This window comes from Anastrepha ludens, chromosome 5 (assembly GCF_028408465.1).
Source record: "Anastrepha ludens isolate Willacy chromosome 5, idAnaLude1.1, whole genome shotgun sequence".
Lineage (NCBI taxonomy): Eukaryota > Metazoa > Arthropoda > Insecta > Diptera > Tephritidae > Anastrepha > Anastrepha ludens.
In genome coordinates this window covers 4,608,480-4,631,174 of record NC_071501.1, presented here as the reverse complement: position 1 = coordinate 4,631,174, position 22,695 = coordinate 4,608,480, and the positions used below count along the sequence as shown (strand labels likewise).

The following is a 22,695-nucleotide window of genomic DNA, read 5'->3' as shown; positions in this document are numbered from 1 at the left end:
AGAAGGCACGGATAGTTAATTACATTTTGTTAAAATTTTGCACACTTAACCTTCAACTTTTAACTAGTTACTTATCATAAATTAAGTAATTACATTTTTATTGAAATAACGAAAATATAAATTTACAGTCAAAGATGACTTCCAGCTCTGTTTCGAACAATGGGAAATTCGCAAGAAGCTTTGCAGGAATCGAGGAGGGGTGTCTTTATTGTAGCCACGCCTTGCATAGAAGATGTTTTAGAAAACAATATTTCTTTAGCCTAGCAGAAAAAAATGCTTAAATTTTTCACAATACTGTAGCTACCAATTCAGCCAAATACGCAATGAGAAGTGTACGTTCATGAAAAGTATTATCGAAAAGCTTTTTTATTTTACTTTGTACAAATAATATTCCTAAAAGATAAAATCTTGAATTCCCTGCCATAAATAAGTTGTATAAATATGTAAGTACGATCGGATAAGATGTTCTAGTTTTGTTAATTTGCGAAGCGCTTTTGCTTAGTCATACAAATAGCTGGGGGTTTACCAGTGTTATGCTTTAAACAGCATTGCTGGCAAGCCGGATTGTGACGTCACTACAAATCGTATTGTAATATGTATTCTGTTTTTAAGCTTAGCCAATTCTTCGGAAATTTTTCAAGTCATATGGCGGCCTAAAGCTCTGCGCGTTCATGAGCTCTTTTTTGCATTGTATGAATTTCAAATTACAAAGTGTGTATGGTTTGAAAGGAGCGACTTCTCGGGTCAGTTGTGGTTGAAACTCAATAAGAGTAAGACGTGAACGCTCGCAAGTGGATAAAGAGACACGTGATAACATATCAGATGTGTTAAATGAAATCAAATTTAAAATCGCTAAACCAAACCCAAATATAAAATTTATATGTTGGATGCTGGATGCAAAACCCCAAATTTTTTCATACTTTCGGAATAAGGCATCATATCACATTTAGCAAATCTTTGTGTGGTGAGTGTAATGGTGATTTTTTAAGAAAAAATATAAATTGAACGCATGAGAGAAGTGATAGTGCGGTGATATTCTGAGTTTCTGGCGCTTGATTTTGCACGTGAATGCAAACGTAATCTGATATGATTAACTGTGATGCTAGAACTGAAGATGCTGAACAGCTGGCAGAGTGTTTCACAGCGATTATTAGAATTACAAATTAGTGAAAATATGTAAATAAGAATATATGTTTGTATTTATGTGTGTATGGTTGTACCTATATATGTATGTACGTACACTGTGTATGCAGCTGCAGAATACTTTCATACCGGAAAAGAAATGTATAAATTGAAATGTGTGTACGAGTGTAATTGTTTGAAGCACTGGACTATTTGGCATTGAACGTAAAGTTCTTACCAATATAATCAAATTAGTAAGAAATTTGAAAAATAAAACAGTTTTTGATTTCAAAGTTAAATTTTTTCATATTAAAATCTGTAATGTGCAGAATAAAATTACGAAAGTGGTCTAAGTTATATATTCCTTGTTTCGAGATATTTAATGAATTGCATTTGAATAAATTAAAAAATACTTTTACATTATGCGATCTTTTTATACAGAATTTTATAAGCCTTGATTAACCGAAATTTATTATGAATATGCAATTTTGTATGATTTCATACGAAAATGTTGTTTCTAAAGTTGGAATTGACTTAGACCATTTTCTAAATTATATGAATGTTCCATAAATGACTTAAAGCAATATTTGGAACAATAACTTTATTGAAAAAATCCATGAACATTTATTAATTATTAAAAAAAAAGGCCAGCCGCACTCTGTGCGCATATTTGAAGTAAAACTTCTTAATTTCTGGATTAAATTTAAATATTTTAATGAGGATTGAAATGATTTTTTATAAGACACTTCAGCAAAATCAACTTGTATATCACTCACATTCGAAGACACATTCACAATAACTGGAGAAACAATTGGTCGACAATGTATTGACATCTTCTAGCATCTTTTAGCGCTGTCTATATTCACGACACCGCTGAGCGACTGAGATCCTCGTCTTTGTGGATGTAGTTGAGGTCGGATTCATTGGACTTTGCGATGAATTGGCCTGATGAACGTCGGCTTGAACGACAATTATTTTTCCCTCAGTGTGAGCCTGCTTAGTTTGGCCACTTGTTTGTGATAAATATTGATGCAATATGTTACCATCGTCTCTGCTGGTGCTGGGTTGTGGATTGTCTGGATTAACTATGGGTAATTCACTTGGCCCAAAGAAATTCGTCGATGATGATTCGTCTCCGATAGTGGCGTCTGCATTTCTCAAAGCCTTCTGTCGATTGCGTTGTGCTACTGTTTGCGCTGGCGGTTTTTCTTGTTTCGACTATTTTTTCCATGCTCTGTATTCTGGTGCACGTTCAGCAGGCGTTTTTGGCATATTGAAATCTATAACAAATAGTAATACCAAATTTGAAATCAACAATATTTTTTATGGTCATCCAATGCAATAATATAACTATGATATTATAAAATTATACTTACAACTACTCAAATTAGTGATGTCAAACCGGGTTTAGTAAGGCACATCAGTTTTTTCTCAACAGTACCTGTGAACTGTGTAAGATAGATCTTTCATAATCCCAATATACTGATATTTAATTTCTTCGTATAGATACTAAATTTGACGTAGTATATTTATAAAAATTTATCAACACATACCTGTTCTAACTGGAAATTAATTTGCAAATTTTAACTTCACTTTCACTTAAGATATATTTAAATATTATTAAATAATAATTTTGATGAACACGTGGACTACACAAATCCGTGTCGTTTTCTACGTTTCAAGGCGTCTGGGTCTTCTCGCTCCTGTAATATGACGCGTATGCGCGTGTATACGGATGTCACCATATGACATAGGCCGTAGGCTGCAGTATATTGCATAGTATTAGTGTATATTGTCTGTGTATACTCTGTAATACGTATCTACAGAGTGGGAGACGACGAAGCACGGCACAAAGCTGATAAAGAGAATAGCTTGTTTGCCGTAGGCTTATACATACATTTCGTGACGGTTTTTCGTAACGCTAGCTCGTGCGTCGCGACCTTGAAATTATACTCTGACGCGCGTAAAGATGTTTCACTTCAAAAATTAATCTATTTTTGACTAATCTAAAGAAGTTTTATAGCTTATTTTGTAAAGTAAATTTTTCAGAATCTCTCACAGGTTCGTTCGTGGTATTTTTCACTCTTCTTGTTGCTGATTCTAACCCTGATTTCGTTGAAATAAAATCCAGCTGCGACATTCGTTTTATCGAAAACGTATTTCTTCTTCTAAACTTTCTGGGTTGTATAAGTTTTTTTTTCATTTCTATCAACCAAAAATCACAGTTATTCGGTAGAAAATGATGAAATTTTTCTTGCTTATTATTGCATGCTCCGATTTAAATTTGCATGCTCCGTCAGTAAATTTGTTTTCTATATTTTTTGACGAGATCCAATCCAATATCAAAATGGGGTTACAAGGTGACAGTAGACGATATTTTGTAAATGCAGCATCCATATAAAAACAAAAAGAAGATCATTTAAAATAAGTTGGCACTTTTTCCACTTATAAATATTTTTTTTACTTCATTAAATCTGCAGGTCGATAGAATCAAGGACATTGAAGAGTTAATAGCAGTAGAGCAGCTGATTTAATTTTTTCGATTTATTTGGTCTCTAAATTGTCAATTTTGTTTAAATTACTCTGAACTTTCAGTACTTGTTTATAAATTTTGATTATAGGGACCAAAAGCACAAAACAAAACAAACAAAAAATACATTGCTCTTGTTGTTTTAGCTCTACTACTACAACTAGCTGTTCAATGTGCCTTCGATAGAATTAGATTGTTTTGTTTATAAAATATGAATGTCTGTAAGGATTATAAAAATTCAAAATTTGTATTTTAATACTATTTTCTTTTTATTCGATTGATTTTTGATTGAAAACAAAAAAATGGTATCACGGAATTTTATAAAATTTGTATTCAATTCAGTGCGGTAACAGTATGTTTACAGAGCCTCGTTATACATTTTCCTTTGAAAAATTATATCATAAATACATTGTTAAATAACTATAGTACTAGAGCTTATTGACAAGTTTTGACAATTAATTTGTTCTTATTGCATTTTTTATGATAATACAGTTAATTTTCTTACAAAAATCAAATAAATCCCAGTTTCACACTTTGTGGTAGTTTAAAAAAAATTCAACAAATTTTCATTATTTCACACTTTTTAATCAGAGTTTATCAGCATAATAATCAGTGCAAGATTCAAGTGGCTCAATAATCGCATTGATTTTTGACAATGTTTTGCTGACGGTCTTTTGCATATAATGAGCGCTCAACATTTTTTTATATGGAAGAAAACGCTCAACATCGAATGCAAAAAAAAAAAAAAATAAATAATACTTATACATGTAAACAGTGACTTGGAACTTGGTATTTAACCTGAGAACAAAAACTCTGCAATACAATGAACAAAAGATACATTTTTTAAGAGATAAATAGTGTCGTGCCTACAATAGATAAAATTATTATCGTAAATTGGCAATCTCTAATACTAATAATAACAATGTATGCTAGGGTGTCTTAACAATATTATGGCTTTTAATGTGGAAGTCCAATACTTAAAAAAAGGAGTAATTTGACAGGCAACAAACTATTTCGTAGATAACAGACAAGATTCTCGTAATTTTTTGCAATCAGACACTTCAAAAAGCGATTTAAAAAATACTGTATTTCCTTCTCTTAACTAGTTTATTGCCAATTTGTTATTGCTAGTGTTAGTTAATCGACTATGCGCGATCTAATAGATAACAATACCAAATTTTAAGCGTCATGTTCAGTAGTTTGGAGGTCAACTTGAGCTGAGAACATAGAAAATTCAATAACTCTAATCTATACTTAATATCTGACTAAACCATCTGGCAGCAGTGAAGTATGCACTCATGTAATTTCAGTCTGCAGCACCCTACGGAAGGTATGGGTGTCAACCATAATAAAGCAAGACATATAATGGCTGACGGGTGCCCGGTGAAATTTGTTTGAAAGGCTTCTGCTACCTCGGCGCACTATCACGGCAGACGACGGAAGATGAAGATGCCAACGGCTATACAAAACGAGTGCGGCGTTCGGGTGAATGCATATAATATGGGCAAGTTCGCAAATCTCCTGGCGCTCTACACTGCCAATATTCAGCACATGTATGAAGTCAGTATTGTTGTACGAAAGTGAAACATGGCTGATACGGTATATACCTATGAAGTGACACTTTCAGGGCCACGCACTTTCCGAGCAGCGCTTCAATTCTCATGAAGAAGCCGAAAAATGGCTCGATGATTGGTTTGCGGCCAAAGACGGCCAATTTTTTTGGCGCGGCATCCACAAATTGCCTGAGAGATGGGAAAAATGTGTCGCTAGCAATGGCTATTATTTTGAAGATAGAATTTGTAACCATTTTTTGTTAATAAACGTTTGAAATCGAAAGAAAAATTCTCATTTCATAGATATACACACACCATCTTTCGTCAACAAATGCCTCCGCATCATATGTAGAATATTCTGGCCTAACACCATCAGCAACGACGCATTGTAGAGATCAGCAAATGAGGTCACTCATTTAGGAAACCACCAGATAGCATCACGAGGATGACAATGGACTGGAACCCGATGGAGAGCAGAGATCGGGTCGGCCAAAAAATACTTGTACTTGGAGAAGGTTGATGTTCCGCGAGATAGGAGATGCAGATATCACATGGGACGGCGCAAAAACAACAATTCAGAACCAAGTACGATGGAAGAGAAAAAAAGAACACGTTTTGGCACAGGTCTACGTCTACTAGGGTTGTCATTGTGGAAGCCCATATTTCGCGCTTTATTAGCGAAATTAGTACGTTCAATATCAATTTTGTTTGAATAAAATATTCTACCCCACATTAAATATTGTACCCAATTTTTTTATGAAAGTTAATACAGAAATTGAATTATATATATATAAGTATGTATTTGGCACTTACACTCTTTTGGGTGTTTGTCCGATCCTATGTGTGGCGTGCGTCTTGATGTTGTTCCACAAATGGAAGGGCCTACAGTTTTAAGCTGACTCTGAACGGCAGATATTTTTTTATGAGGAGCTTTTTCGTCGTAGAAATTCACTCGGAGGTTTTCTACCCTGCCGAGAGTAGTCACACACCAACCCATTCGGCTATGGTGGCTGCCGTATATTAGTATTTATAGAAAATATCAGTTTGATTTGCAGAAAGTGATTTAAAATATGTTTAAGATCCCTCTGTAGTAGGTTGTCGTCTATTCTACGTAAAAATATGTGTGTTTTTGTTTTTTATCATAAGTCAACAACTTCCGGTATGCAATATTTCACTTTCGCAACACGTTTCTAATTTATAGAATAATAAAGGCATTAGGCAATTCACAACCAAGTGCAAACAACCTGCCGATAAAACGATAAAATTTATATGGTTGTCGGCATAATTTACAAATGCCATGGAGTCACTCAATTTGCACTTGATTGTGAATTGCCCTATTGTATGTCTGTGAGGTACCCACTTAAACATCACACTCTAATGTAGAATTAAGCTATATAAATATCGGAGTGCACTTGAAATTGTTTATAGATATGCAGATGACACTTGACAAAATCGAATCACTTAACACGCGTACTATCTAAAATTACCAGCTTTCCTAATCGAAATAACTTAAGATTTTCTGATAAAGCGCCTTAAGCGGACCTATAGAAGTGAGCACTAGTGACACAAGGGTCACCACTTGCAACACCCTGATAAACGACCATAAAATATTGTCATGGAAGAAATCGTAGCCGTAGTATTGTGCCAGCAATGCGGTTAGAAATGTGCCAAATCCCACTAAATTGTGAAAGCCCTTGTTAAACAATGGGCTCAGTATGCGGCGTAGATAAGTTGAGAATAAGGCACACAAGCCCGACAGCATACTGATCAGGCAAAGTATAAATGCAGCGAAACCTGAAGAGGAAAAATGTGGTTTTATTAGCTGATTTCTTGTATTCCATAGCTACTTACCTAATCTGTTATGGACTTGGTCCATTTTGAATTTTACTATTACTATCATAACGAGGCAACCGGCTACACCACAACCACCGCCCAGTGTGAGCAGCAGCCAATGAATGGTGGTTTTTGTTTTGCGCCTGAAACCATTTGTTAATGGATTAATGTTATAATGGCACATTATGCCCTCGGCCATCAGTAGGCTGAACTGTAAAAGATAGTCAATGCAATAAAGAAATGAATTTAAAATTTAAAATGTGCTTGTTATTAAGGGGGAACGCCACTGTGAAAATTCAAAAAAATCAATTTTTTTGTTGCATAAATTGTTAATATAACTACTCAAGAAAATGTGGTAAAAGCTTTAAAGCGAAATTCGCTTTAATCCCGATTCTATGTCCACTTAAGTGAGCGCCCGTCGGCTCGGCCCCGTAGCGCTGACGATACGATGCTTTATTTCAAACGCGTTTTTCTCGAAACGACTTTTTTGATACGGTGGCAACGATTTCTCGAAGACTAATGAACCGATTTTAAATTTCTTTTTTTCAAAATTTTTGTTATCGCATTGGCTATCGTTGTACGTAGCCGATTTTCAAAATTTTGAAAATAACTATTTTTTTGGGCCTGTTGAAAATCCAAAAAAATTGTGAAAAATACACATCGAAATTCAAATCACCACCATTATGTTAAAAAAAGGCTACGTACAACGGTAGCCACTATTGTGTAGACTAATAAAATTTTTGAGCTTTTGGTTTCAGATGATTATTCATTGCTGTATCGCTGCCACCAGATGACGTCATTTTTTTTTTAACTCGTTACGTTTATTTACATAAATTTGTAAATTTTCAATATTTTTTTATAAAAATTTACATCAACACAGTTTAATACATATATAATAAATTGCCTTTTGTCCGATCCTCGAAAATTCATCCCTACTTACAATAAAAAAAATCCCAAAAATCGACTATTTTTTTACCCTTCACAGTGGCGTTCCCCCTTAATTGACCAAATCTCTGGTATGGGCTAAGTTATACGTCCATGTTGCTTTATATGAAAAAAAACATATTGATAAACTTTGGTTGATGAATTGGAAAGGGTTTAAGGTGAAGTAAAAAATTCTTAATGGTTAATTTCGACGGTGAACATAGTTAAAATTATGCTTATGCAAATTGTCCCGAACAGATTTCTGTCTAATCTTCAATTCCTTGGCTATCAAGTAGCTGTTCCAACCCGACCACTTCCATGATTTTATGAACATCTTCAACATGCTACGGCTTTTTTCACCTTTGTATCGTATTTGTATTAAATAATATATTGAATTATCTTTGTTATTACCAGTGTTTGCATTAATCACTTCCCAACCAAGAATGATAGATTTACCAGGTTTGCTCTTTAACTGTGGTGAAAAAGAAAATTGTGAAGGGAACTTTGGCTGCCACGTCCCTTGGAGATTCGGCAACTGATTCTGTACCATCATTTCACATGCATTCACACTCTCGTCCAACCAGTCGTTGTTCAGACGCCAACGAAGTGTTATGGGTTGATTTTTTTCGTAACCAACACAATCCCAGTTATCTTGTAAGCACACCTCAGGTGACGTAAGCCCACCAGCAGATTCTGTTAATTTCGCTGAGTGCTGAATAACACTGAACTGAATTAGCACACCTCTAAAAAGCTCTTAGCAAATTTAATTGCACAACTTATTTCTCAGGAAAGCACAGATCAGATGGATTTTCATTTCTCCTATGGCCCTAGTATAATAGACGCAGGACGCAGAAAGTTCTGAGGACTCCACGCCAAACTTATAGCAGTGCCCGGTAAATTGGACGATTGGCAGTAATGCAGTAAAGCTGGGTTTACTATTTAATCCCCATTGCCGTAGTTTTGGCGACCTTTCAGAGAAGGAGCTGTTGAGCACTTTATCTGTAAATATCCGTGCTTGGCAGCCACACGATTAAGGTCACTAGGTCGGTTAAGGGCTCCTATTTTTGAGAGCCTGAGGCAGGGGTCCAACCTAAATTCCATCAACCTTCTCCGTTAAATCGGCAGCTCTGGTTGGCTGTAGATGCCTACCCGTTGGAGGTCTCATAATGGTATCAAAACGGCGCTTTAGTGCTACTCGGGGAGTGCCAGTCTGGTACGTCAACCACATCGCAGATCACTTTCTATGTTATATAATCATGCATACATAAGTACATATATATATTTACATATGTACATATATGTATGTATATACGCAAATTAACAAACTTATACTCGTATTTGCGCTTATGAGTTTTACTTTTGTATTCACTTTTTCATTTTGAGTAAGGCTTTATAGGTTTAGGTTAGCCTGGTTGGCAATAAGCCACGCAAAGACCTTTTGGTCCCTAGCGATACCAGATGGAGACCGACCTCTATGAATACCGAAATGTCAGCGCTTTTGGCGAATCTAAGCAGCGCTGGGAGATCCGCTTTTGAGACGTCCTCCAGACCCTCAAACAATGGGGCTTCCGCGCATTTTAAACGCGTTTTTAATAATGCCGGACAAACGCACAGAAGGTGTTCTGAAGTTTCCTCAACATCCTCTCTGCATTTCCTGCATTTGTCCGTGTTAGCAATCCCTATCTTGTACGTATGTGCAGCCAATAAATTATGACCTGTTAGCATACCTATGATAGTTCTGCAGTCCTTTCGCGAGAGCGCAAGTACGAATTGAGTCAGTTTTTTGTCGTTATTTCTACACATGACTTTTGCTGTTTTATATGTGGTCAGATTAGTCCACCTAGCTTCCACTCGCCTTTTCATGTGATCGTCCATTTCATTGTGTATTGTATTTAGCGGTTTTGGTGTGTCGTTCTCTTTTTCAAATGGTAGTCTAACAGTACTCTTTGCTATCTCATCTACTATTTCGTTCCCCATATTGCCTTTGTGACCAGGTACCCACTGTTTGCGGCTAGTCTTTCTATGGCCTCCCTGCTCCGTTGAACATTTTTGGACTTAATACCATATGAGCTTATTGCTTTTATTGCTGCTTGACTGTTCACGTACCTATATATTAATTGTTGAGTTCTTTCCTGTTCTTGTGTAGGCTAGCTCCGCGGCTCTCCCACAGCAAAAACTTCCGCTTGGAAAATACTGCTGTGGTCTGGCAGCTTGATAGGCTGCCTTATCCCTAGTTTGGAGCAGTAAATACCCGCTCCCACTCCATCTGAAGTTTGAGAGCCGTCTGTATAAATGTGAAAAGTCCTATGGCCAGGCTTCATGCTTTTGTGCCATCCCTCCTCTTCAATTGTAGTACGAAACCTTCTCTCCCAATTAAAGTACAGGCTTTATAGTAGAAGCTATTAAATATTGAGCAGTGTGGACAGTGTGTCAACGCAAACAAACTGGATATTTCGCGGAATATATCAAGTGATTAATAATAATAATAAAAGCTTTCGTTTAAATCACAAAAGTACAGACGGACAACGCAAATCTAAATTTTTATTGTTAAGGTTTCCGCTTGCCGATAATTCAAAGGTTTTGAATCTTTTCCTAAATAAAAAAAATTGAATTTTTGTGCATTTCACACTTTTCCAAGCAGAATTAAAAAAAGAATTTCCGTTTAATAATTAAATAAATAAAAAAAATCATATTTTTACAATAAAAATTAGATTTTTATAAATACGTTGTTTTGACGAGGCATCGATGAGGGATATGGGACATGCAATGCTTATAGAAAGCATTCAGATCTTTATTTCACCTGATATAACTTTTTTCATTTGTTGTTTCAACAGCCTAGCGAAACCGAAAATGCTACGGACTTACAGTCGTAGGAAAAGTAATAAACATTCCATATTTCATAGAAATACGAATATTATTAACTATTTCTGAATCGGGTTTTTATGCTGAAATTTTTACACTTTCTGCACTCGTACACACATTACTTTTACGGCTTCGGCATCTACGAGTAAACCACCGAAAGCAAAAACCAAAGACATGTAAAACGAATGGAAGAAAAAAATCAAATTACCAATCATTATGAGAAGACCAAACAAATTATGGTCCTAAATAATTATTAAAAAAATACGTATACGTTTTAGTTTAGAAATAATCGTCTCCGGATGATTGTTGAAGACTTTTATTAATTGAGATACCCCTGAACAAAAAACAGACAAGAATTGTCAATTCTGTTACTGGATAATTTTTATATGAGCGGACCTAATTTTAAAGGAAGTTGTTAGATATTTAATTTTTTTTATTGAAATTAGGAGTGACGCCGTCCTTTTTGGAATTAAAACTGATACTCGAATGAGCTTTGTCTTGTGTATTCACTTAGTAGATGCATTGAGCCAAGTATAAAAAAACACGAGTACACCAAATTTATGCCATCATTTTCGTCCGAACTAAACATTGTTTTATTAATTATTTTTCCTTTGAATTCATTCAAAATACGATGGTTCGCATACTTCATCGAATGACAGGCAAATTCAAATATCCAAATTATTTTCACATCAACCTACCCCGATGGTCACAAGAAAGGCATGCAACTCCATAGTTCCCATGCCTTTGTAAATGCATATCCAAAACATGTAAATCGTCACAAAACCGATACAAGCTTGATTTAAAACCCATATAAGGATCTCAAGTCGTTCCAAAATATAGGCCCATATTGAGCTCTCTCCAACTATGGTATCTCCTGCAACCATTTGTAAGCAAATATTTCACTTTGCACTTTATAGTGCCTGTATTTTTTTACTTAATAAATATAAATAAAAAATATCTGCACTTTTGAATCGATTTTTAAGCAGCAACTCAGAACAGCAACCGTTATTGCAGAAAGTTAATTGACTTCTCGCCTCCTGCACAAGAATGATTGCTATTAATATCTATACATATCTTACCATATTTACTTACTTATATGTGCATATAAATTTCTGTCTGCTCACGTAGGCGATTAATTGTAGTCTTCGATTAAATCACAATAGATAGAATAGATATTAAATATCAGTCAGGCATTTATGTACTTAATGTACAAAATTTTCATTATTTCTTTGGTCAGGTGTACCGCTTATCAAAAACTTTGCAGTTACGATGTTGCACAAAAAATTAAATACAAAATATATATGCATGTATGTATGTACGTGTTTGTATATTAGAAATAGAAACATATTGACACTGTGAATATAAACAAAAAGCTGTAACCTACAAGCACGAATAATAGACAACAGTTATATGCGTTAAGGATTAAGCCAATTTAACTTATTAATGGATTAATTCTCAAAAAATAACCAGCGAAAATGGAGCCATGTGAACATATCTACATATTATAGGAGCCCTTGATTTTGAAAGTGGTATAAGTCATATTTACCGGCCGCCGTAGCCGAATGGGTTGGTGCGTGACTACCATTGGCAATTTACAGAGAGAACGTTGGTTCGAATCTCGGTGAAACACCAAAATTAAGAAAAACATTTTTCTAAGAGCGGTCGCCCCTCGGCAGGCAATGGCAAACCTCCGAGTGTATTTCTGCCATGAAAAAGCTCCTCATAAATATCTGGCGTTCCGAGTCGGCTTAAAACTGTAGGTCCCTCAATTTGTGGAGCAAAATCAAGACGCACACCACAAATAGGAGCAGGAGCTCGGACAAACACCAAAAAACGACGTACGCGCCAGTTATATATACAGTCGAACCTCAATAAGTCGAACTTCGATATCTCGAATCAAATTGCTTGGCAATGGCGTTTAGGGTGAGAATTGTGTGTAATTTTTACTTGATAACTCGAACTTCTATTACTCGAATATCTTGATAACTCGAACAGAATATTTGGCGCCAGCTTTGATAAGTCGAATTTCCTGGGGAATCCCCTTATTACGTGTTGCTTATTTTATAGCAAACAGATGTCAGCAGTTGGGTCGCTGCACTGTTTAAGTCCACAAGTATTTTATTAGTAGTTCTTACGCGAAAATAAACTATGTTGACATGTCATCAATGTGCAAGCTGGCACCTAAAGTTATTTTTTTTTTCTAAGATCTGGTATATGTCATAAAAAGGCGTGTGGTGAGAGTAATGATGTAAGCGAAGAAGACTGTATGAAATGGCAACGTGATGTTTTACCTCATTTATTAGAAGGTTATCAAGCACGGGACGTATTCAATGCAGACGAGACGGGCTTATTTTTAAAATGTCTTCCAGATAACACCTTAACTTTTAAAAACCAGAAATGCCATGGAGGGAAGCACAGTAAACAGAGAGTTACGTTGATCATTGCCGCAAACATGGATGGATCAGAAAAATTGAAATTACTCTTGATAGGTAAAAGTAATCAACCCCGCTGTTTTAGAGGTGTTAAATGGTTACCTCTCGACTATAAAGCAAATTCAGCGTGGATGACAACTTGGAAAAGCCGGAAGAAATATTCTACTTTTTATTGACAACTGCCCAGCCCATCCTAAAGACATCCAACAGAGATTAAAGTTTATCAAACTAGCATTTTTCCCCCCGAATATGACATCAAAATTACAACCACTCGATCAAGGTGTCATACAAAATTTAAAATGTCATTATCGTCGCAGAATTTTAAAAAATACTATAAAATGCTTTGAAGTAAACAAAAATCTTAACATTACATTAATGAACTGTGTTGATGAAATAACTAATGCATGGAATATCGATGTTAAGCCTGAAACCATCTCTAATTGTTTTAGAAAAGCCGGCTTCGGTCAATATTCTGAATGGGAGAAAGAAGATGACATTCCTTTGGTTTTCATAAGCGAACGCATAAAAGAAAGGAGTAAGGAAGAAATTCAACTGCAGAATGAATATAAAGCTTGGCAAAATATCAAAGGTACAGAAGGTGTCACCTTTAATGATTTTATGCATGTGGATGTTCAGAGTTTCCCACAGATGAAGATATTGAGGAGCTATTGGGATCTAAATCTGAATTTGAGCATGATAGCGAAAGTGATATAGAAGATGATTAGCAAGATGATATGCTGCAACCAGTTTCAAACGAGCTAGTTGCAAATTCGTTCAAGATTTTGTGGTCATATTTAAAAACCAATGAACATACAACCGATTCTCTGTACAATGGTTTAAATAATATTGAAGCTTTTTTTGAAGATCATAATAAAAAATCCTCTCGTCAATCCCAAATAATTGACTTTTTGACAATATTATATAGCAACTATACATAATTTGAAGCATGTACTGTTTTATCAATAAAATTGTTTGCTAACCCTTGAGTTTTATGGATTGTTTTATTTTTCCATCAGGTATTATTTTGTTTATGGATTTTTATGAATGTATGTACATATGTATATTATATTTGATAACTCGAAATCTTGATAGCTCGATTTTTTTTTGTGGCATGTCATAGTTCGAGTTATCGAAGTTCGACTGTATATGTATATATATAAGTCATATTTTCCTTGTTTCGATATATTTAGAGTTTTGTATTTTAAAGGATTAAATATTATTTTCGTATTATGGAATATGATTTTGCGACAGTAAAGTAGTGCCAATAAACAAGTATTTATTATGATTGAGAAGTTTATAACCATTTTTAAAAGGTTTGTGGTTATAAAGGTTGAAATTACTTATACCACTTTCCAAACTGCATGGCTTTATAAATGACTTATACCATCAAGGAAACATTTTTATTAGCGGACCCGACAGACTCGTTCTGTCAAATAGATTTTGAATGTGACAGTTTATATTTTTTTTATTTATTTGACCATGTGAGAAACATGGGTTTTCTAGGTTAATTAATAATGTTTGTCTTTTGTTATTCTTAAAATATGTTTGGATTTGTCCAAAAAAAAAAAAAAGTTTTGCAAACAGAAACTTCTGAATTCCGTACATTTAGATAAAACTTAAAACTACATTTTCTCATTCTCCTTCGTAATTTCTGGGTCGCCCTTGTTTTATTGATTGTTTTCGAACTAAACCATACAGAAACAGTTTCTGTTTTTCGAAACTTGCTAATTTCCAAAAAGAATCAAAATTAGCTTTCCTGTCTTCATATCCGATTCCATTTATACATTTTTTGGAACAAAGGCAATCTTTATTTTCGAAAAGCTTACCACTCACATGCTTAGACTCTTTTGTTTCATATTCCTCTCCACTATTTCTCTTCATTTTTCTTGTATTTTGTGCAATAACTACGTTGATTTCGTGTCCTCTTTCTTGATTTCATGTTGCTTTCTTCCATTAGTAAGGGTTCCGAATTCACTTTTAAAGGATGCACTGATTCATCAGAAGACGATATTAGTCTTATTCGTTTCCATTTCTTGGAAGCATTACTTAAACTTCTTCGCCGTTTAATATCTACAATTAACTATAAATAGTACGTTTTCACATTAAAAGGATTACTTGATCATAACTGAACCGTTGTCTGAAGGCATTTACTAATTATTTTGCCAAGCTTTGTGAACAGACTGACTTATAGCACTATCAAAAAAAAAAGTAAACGTATTTTGTTTACCAACCAAAACATAAACACATTTTATCGAGTTAACTTTCATGGCATACTGCCAATCTCTTCAGATTATGTTATTTTATTAGGATTTGATATGAAATAGCTGATAAATTAGATTTTTAAAATTTTTGACTTATACCACTTTGAAAATCAAGATCTCATATATAATCGTATTATATATATCCAGTAAGCGCAATCCTCAACCTTATATCATTTTTTTGCTGCATAATTTGATAAAAACTATTTTCATTGAACTCTGAAACTCAAAATGAATCTGTATTTCATTTGGGATACATCTGAGAAAATTCGTATGTTAACCAGAGCTGTAGGGGATACTCGTCAGGTCGTTGCTCGCTATTAAAATTAGAACTCATTTAATCGCATGAAATTTCAAAGAACTGTGGCGGGGACGGCTTTCTTGCTGTCGGTTATTTTTACGGCAGGAAAATATTTAAATTCATTTCTATTTTCTCCGCCGGGGTAAAGGCTCAGGGTTGATTTTTTGATCACTGAGAGCCCGCAAAATATCAATAATCTCGAAGGAAGTTCTTTTTATGTAACAATGAGCTTTAAATATTGGCTTCACAAATATAGCAAACGAAAAGTTTTCACTACAAAATTAATTTTATTGTAACTACAAAATGTCCGACGAAAGTAGATCAGCTCTTCACCTCCCGTCAAATCATTACCCGGTGTCTATTGCACTTCTGTTTGCAGCATTAAGATGGCTTTCTCATCTATACAACAAAATGATGTCAGACATTCTCAGTCGTATTTCCCACTAAAATCGGGGAAACCCCTTAATTACACACTGTGTAAAAAATCTCACATATTCCCAATCAGTTCAAATTTTTTAGTCGTAAAAAGTTACATTCATATATATGTATATACATACATATTTTTTTATTACAAAAGGCGTTACACCATTGTTTTCAGAGAAATCGAAAGCAAGCGATGTAAAAACTTTAACTCTTTGAAAATGTCATAAGCAAAACTATAAGAAACTAAAAAAAAATACAAAAACGTCTCTTTGTACACAAAACTTCATCCTTCAAACTTAAATTTGACAATAATTCTTTGCATTCATAACCAACGTTAATATCTGTGGCGTCAAATAAATATACATTTGGACCTTGTAAAATTTTTATTGGAGTTTTCACGGAATTATAAAAAGAAGAAAATAATTTCTGGAACGCATTTTTTATTGATGTGTACACGAGTAATAGCAAGAATGTTAGATTACCAGGTTTGCTATTGAGCTATGGCGAAAAAGTAAATGAGGGGAACTTTGGCTGCTACCTGTACGTCATTTGGGGGATTCAGCCGAATTCTTTACCATCATTTCATATGTATTCACACACTCCTCCAAGCAGTCGAATTTCAGACGGCAACGAAGTGCCATTGGTGATTTCTTTCGTATATGACTAACACATTCTTAGTTTTTTCGCAACATAACCCCTGCTACGCTCTGCCTATCAGTTAAATTCGGTTAAATTCTCTCTGCTAAGAAGCACTAAGTAATGCCAACAAATGAACGATTAATAATGTACGAGGAACTATTTTTCTTAGTTTAATTCTGATTAATTGTGCATCGATAATTGTGTTACAAGAAAATCCCTTTAAACTTAAAATGCCTCTTTTTGCCCTCATTTCTCCTCAAATGGAGAATAAATTCCCTTAATCAAAACCAAGCACTTGAAAACTAAGAAAGTTTTTTGAGTTCAAACCATATTCAATCAATATTAGCTTTATCAAACTTAAATGCTTGCTGGGCGTATGAAAATAGTAGCTCGTAGTGTATGTATCTACGGCCTTTCTAATAGAAGCGTAATCGGCAAAATTGAAAATAAGAGTTCCGTTACAAAAAATAAAAAAATAAATAAATTTAAATGCTACTAAATAGGTCTATCCTTTTTCCAATACGCGTTAAAACTTTCTCTTAAGGGGGAGCACCACTGTGATTTTTCAAAAAAATCGACTTTTTGTTTTTGCATTTTATTAAAGTAGATATATTCAAAAATAAGTAAAAAAAAAATAACTTAAGATCTTGAAAATTGACGAAGTTATACCCAATACAATAAGTACAGGTAGTGCGTTACTATACAACGGCCAATGAAAACTTTAAACGCGTTTTTCTCAAAACGACTTTTCTGAACACGGTTTGATTTCTCGAAGACTTATGAACCGATTTTAATTTTTTTTTGTGCATGTATTGGCTACAGTCGCACATAGCCGTTTTTAAAAATTCCAAACATTAATATTTTTTCAAGCCTTTCGAAAACAGAAAAAAGGGTAAAAACACAAACTCATTTTTCAAACCTGCACCATTTTCTCAAAAAAAATAAAAATAAAAAAAAAATCGTACGTGGCGGTAGCCATTGATGTAGGTATGATTAAGAATTTTTTTGGTTTTTTGCTTTCAGATGATTTTTCACCGCTGTATCGTAGCTACCAGGGTGCATTAGTTCTTTATGACGTCATTGCATTAAAATTAATAAAAATTGTAATTTTTAATATTTTTTAATACAAATTTATGTCAGTATAGTTGAATATATGTTAAATAAATTATAATTTGTCCGATCCTCAAATAATCATCCCTGCTTATAAAAAAAAAATGTATGGAAATCACTTAATTTTCACGCGTTCACAGTGGTGTTCCCCCTTAACCTCTGCAGAAGCAAGAATGGATACTCGTTGGTCAAAAATTTGTATGAAAGAAAGTGTTTGACATAATTTTTCACCAAACCATTATTTTAAGAGATTTTAGTCGACAAAGCCATACCAAATTGTTTGCTAAATTTTTGGGCTTTAAGTCCAAACGGCTTCTACTACAGTTGTTCAGTTTATTTTTTTGCACATCTTGTTTTTCATCTCCAAACTACTCGAAAAATATGTGATGGCACCACAGTTTGACGGATTGGAAGACATCTAAGCAGTATGTTAGAAATGTCTCCTTAAAACCGCAATAGAAACTCCATCTATTAGTTTGTGTTGTGGCGAATAATTAATCGAAACTTATCCCATTACACTCTGCAAAATTTATGTCGTACCCCTATAAAAAAAAAATCCTTAGAATTCTATGAGACTACTAATACCAAGCATTTTAGTTGAAGGTTGTCCAAGTCGAGATCTTTGATCTTTTTTTCTATATCCGTTTGTGATTCGAACTCACCGAGAACGGATAGATTATGCACCATGCGCCGACCTTTTCTTCACTCATTGTGTCAGAGTTTTTTGTGAACAAAAGTCATTCCAACGGTGGCACTCACCATAAAGCTTGGATTTCGCAATTTTTCCTTATTTATCAATATGAAGTTTCAGTTCAAGGGAAAACATCATGGCAGTATACAGAAGGTCAAGGAGGTAGAGGATTACCAAAGGCGCTTCCAGTCGGGAGAGATGGTACGGAAACGTGGTGCAGAGTTATAGGGAGATTTTTTTTTTTTGCAATTTGCGTAAATTAATTTATTTTCCTAAATAAAAAGCTCTTGGATTTTTAAAGGCCAATTGATGAGAAAGGCCGATAATTAAGATTGTTGCACACCTTTTAATAATCTGGAAATGCGTAATAGAAATGTCACTACATAAATGTTGTAAAACTGCATAAAAACGCTATCGGCCTGGACTCATTATTATTTATGTACATTACTTACATATGTCAATATTGATATTGTCGTCTGCTACTGATAAATAAATATTTAGTTAAGTAATACCAAAAAGTAAAATTTACAACGATATCGAATTCGAGCGAAAGCAATTCTTGTGAAAAAGCTTGATGTTGTACAGCGATAGCAGGCAGGTGTAAGCGTTTGAAATGCGGAACAAGTACTTGTCATAGCAGCTCTTGATTTGATTGCCTTCATTGCCTGAGAATGGATAAGTGCTTTGGGATTTACAAGGAGCAAAAACAAAAAAAAATATGTATCAATTGCACTGAAACAAAAATGATAAACATTCCACATCTTTTCAACACCGTTTATATATTATTGTAATACAGGGTGGGCTAAATAAGACCTACTAATGCTACTACTACTACTACTAGCAGTATGCACAGTGGCTCCATCTTGTTGAAACCACAAATTAGGATACTGCTCCGCCATTGGCCGCTAAAAGTTTTCAATCAATGTTCTGAAATCGATTCCGGCGTTTCATTCTCATTTTCGAAGAAATAAGGACCGATAACTTTAGTGGCCATAACACCGTACCAAACAGTACATTTAGATGGGTGCAACTGATGTTGATGTGTGGCCCTTGGATTTTCAGAGCCCCACAATCTGTAGTTTTGTTTGTTGACATAACCATTTAAATGGAAATGCGCTTCATCCGACATCAAAACATTATTGCCGATATTTACGCTGCGTTAATCTTCGCTTTATTTGACTCGTATATGCTTTGGATGACGCTAATTACGCGCTATCACTGGCAATGCTCATTCACCTTCTGTCTCTAGTAAAGATCAGTTTCTTTTTGATTTTGCTTTTACATGTATGGATATTCATACATACATAGATACATATGTATGTGCATATGTGCGTTGGTGCCAACATTAGCGTGGAATTAAAAGCATACACAATCAATGCTTATGTTTTTGAAATGAAACTTCTTAGGCGTTGATGGACGTGAGAGAATTGAGAGGAAAATTTCAAGGCCATGCAACGTTTTGGGCATTTTCGTTCCGCGAGAGAGAAAAAAGATATAACGAAGAGGAAAAGGAGAGAGAGACCTATACTTTATATATATCTTAGATACACTTTAGGCTATTCACGTCTCCCTTTTGTGCGGTTCTTCGTCTTCTCTCCCACTTCTACGCTAAGGCTCTAGTCTAAGTCGTACGACGTTACTCGTATTGTGGGAGCAAGAGAGAACCACCTATACATTATATACAAGGCGTTAGAATGTAACAGTGAGAGAAAGAGAGTGGCGCGTAAACGTGCAGCACTAACACCATATTATGATACTATAGTAGAGTGAAAGATAGCAACATATTGTTAGAATAGGATAGATAGTATTGCGCATGTGCGAGCCTTGTCTATGCACGTTATAGTGTTAGACACTATATGTGCGCACGGCTCTAACGCCACACTAATACATCGGGGCGAGAGAGAGCAACGTGTAGTTAGAATACGACAGATCGTATTGCGCGTGTTGTGGCAGTAGGCGTTGACGACAGACGCTATATATACGCAGTTGATATACCACTTGTATTATTTCTTGAAAATTTTGTCTATTTGTATTCTCTGCAAATGTTGTGAATTTATATAGATATATATTATTTATCTCTCTCTCTCTCTCGGGTCTTTCTCTCTCTCTCTATCTTATTCTCTTTTGGGTCTCTCTCTCTTTCTTTGTCTGCCTTGAAAGTTTCACTTCTGTTATGTGTACTACGCTACACGCCCTTTTTGTTTTTTACAATCTTCTATGTCTACAGAAGGAAAATTGTTCAGACCTATATTTCTGGGTAATCTATCCCATATCTATAATCTTTGTAATCTATTCGTCGTTCCATATACAATATTTATAGAATTTCGTCTTGGACGAAAGAAACCGCATCAATTCGCAGAATCTACATCAATTCAGCTCCAACAGTTTCTCTTAAAATTTCTGCAATAGTTGCTATCTCGCAGAAGCATCCTAATTTTGATGCCATAGCTGTTTAAATACCAGGAAAACGTAATTATAGGCACAAGTGTCTGTTCCAAACTATTTTGTGTGATGAAATTCTCTGTTAAACAGTTTTAGCGCGTCATATAATTAGTAATCAAAAAGCACATTGCAAAGCACTACTCTCTATATACCCATGAGTGTCTAAATATGTATCTATAATAGCGAAATCTGCTGATAAACACACTTTTGGCTGATATGTATGTCTCCAATTTTTATTTCAGCGTCAGTGCTTGTGAAACTGCGGCGAACTCTAAACGTTGCGGAACGATTGTACCTGGAGCCAAACAAAGGCTGAGCAAGCAATTGGGCATCATGGTCATAAGCAGCTATACTTGGAATCTTGTCAATCAATGCTTCATTTTGGCCATAACGACTTTTATGTCGGTCAAATGCGCCGAGATGAAATTCAAAAAAACCGCCACGCACGCCTTCCTCTGCACGCTTGGGGTGAGTGAATCCGTGTTTATAAAATTACACTAATACATTTGTAATTTCAACATTTTTGTAGTTTGTTTTTCTGTCGGCGGAAGGCATGATGGTGCGGGCGAACAACAATTGGCTCACACGTTCGTTGCATCCAGACACAAAAACCACAATACACTTTTGGCTGCAACTGACTGGCGGCATTTTAGGGGTTGCCGGCACACTGCAGAAGTCGTTGCCAAAGGAACACCATTTTCGCTCATGGCATGGAAAATTGGGTAAGTGTTTACTGCAGAGTACTTCGTCATTTTGATTAGAAATCTATAGATATTTGTCCTTTTAGGCTTGGCTGCATGCGTGTTCTTTGTCATAAACTGCCTTTCCGGCGCATTGGGTTTATATTCGTGGAACTACCGCCAGTACGTGTCGCCATCAGTTAATGATTTCATTCACAATTTTCTTGGATTGTTGACGTTTGTTGTCGCCATGTTGGCGCAATATACCGGCTATAATACGGGGTTCTTTCGTCGAAACTTGAAAGAACATGAAACGTTTTTTAAATACTTGACGGCGGCTATCTTGGTGCTGACTACCTGGGGACCACTAACGATCTTCCTGGGCAAACTATTTTAGATATTTATTTAAGTTGTTAGACACTCAATTTATAAGTGTGCGTGTGAATTTAGTAATAAAGTGCAAGTATTTTTGTAATTCTTACGCGGTCTTTGCTTTGGTATTTGAGGTAAGTTTATATGTACGGATGATTCAGACAATTTCATTTCATTTTACCCTCCTACATACAATTTTAGGAAACTATACAATAAATCCGAGGCCCTGTGTTCCCTCTATGAACCACGGGGGAAATATTTATATATATATATATGCATATATATATCCAATAAATCTTGGAGGATATTTTCAACCGAGTGTTATTTACAATAAAATGAATTTAATTTTCCACTCTCACACTAGCGTCAGTTAAAGAATTTAAGGTTAATTAGAAGCACAAGTGGTAGGCCAAATTAGTTCCACCCTCAAGTTTCATGACGTATTGTTTGTTGTGATCAAAGCCAACGTAAATCATAGAACATTTCCTAGAAGTAGTAAATTTTAGGGGATACCAATCCGCAC

The 22,695-nt window shown here is 35.0% G+C and overlaps 2 protein-coding genes across 3 annotated transcripts; one reads left to right on the top strand and one right to left on the bottom strand.

Annotated features, from left to right (window-relative positions):
- Positions 1-714: 714 nt before the first annotated feature.
- On the top strand, positions 715-22,276 carry LOC128863687 (uncharacterized). Of its 2 annotated transcripts, none has more exons than XM_054102966.1 (4): positions 715-964; positions 21,363-21,588; positions 21,650-21,842; positions 21,908-22,276. In XM_054102966.1, exons 2-4 carry the CDS (start codon positions 21,454-21,456, stop codon positions 22,195-22,197), a joined length of 618 nt encoding a protein of 205 aa, XP_053958941.1. In that variant the 5' UTR covers positions 715-964; positions 21,363-21,453; the 3' UTR covers positions 22,198-22,276. The 2 variants fall into 2 exon arrangements, with proteins under 2 accessions (XP_053958941.1, XP_053958942.1); XM_054102967.1 differs by lacking the exon at positions 715-964 and adding an exon at positions 20,848-20,935.
- LOC128863686 (uncharacterized) lies at positions 4,414-11,716 on the bottom strand. Its single transcript, XM_054102965.1, has 3 exons — positions 11,523-11,716; positions 7,057-7,249; positions 4,414-6,999 (listed from the first exon to the last, which is right to left on the bottom strand). Exons 1-3 carry the CDS (start codon positions 11,706-11,708, stop codon positions 6,701-6,703), a joined length of 678 nt encoding a protein of 225 aa, XP_053958940.1. The 5' UTR covers positions 11,709-11,716; the 3' UTR covers positions 4,414-6,700.
- Positions 22,277-22,695: the final 419 nt, after the last annotated feature.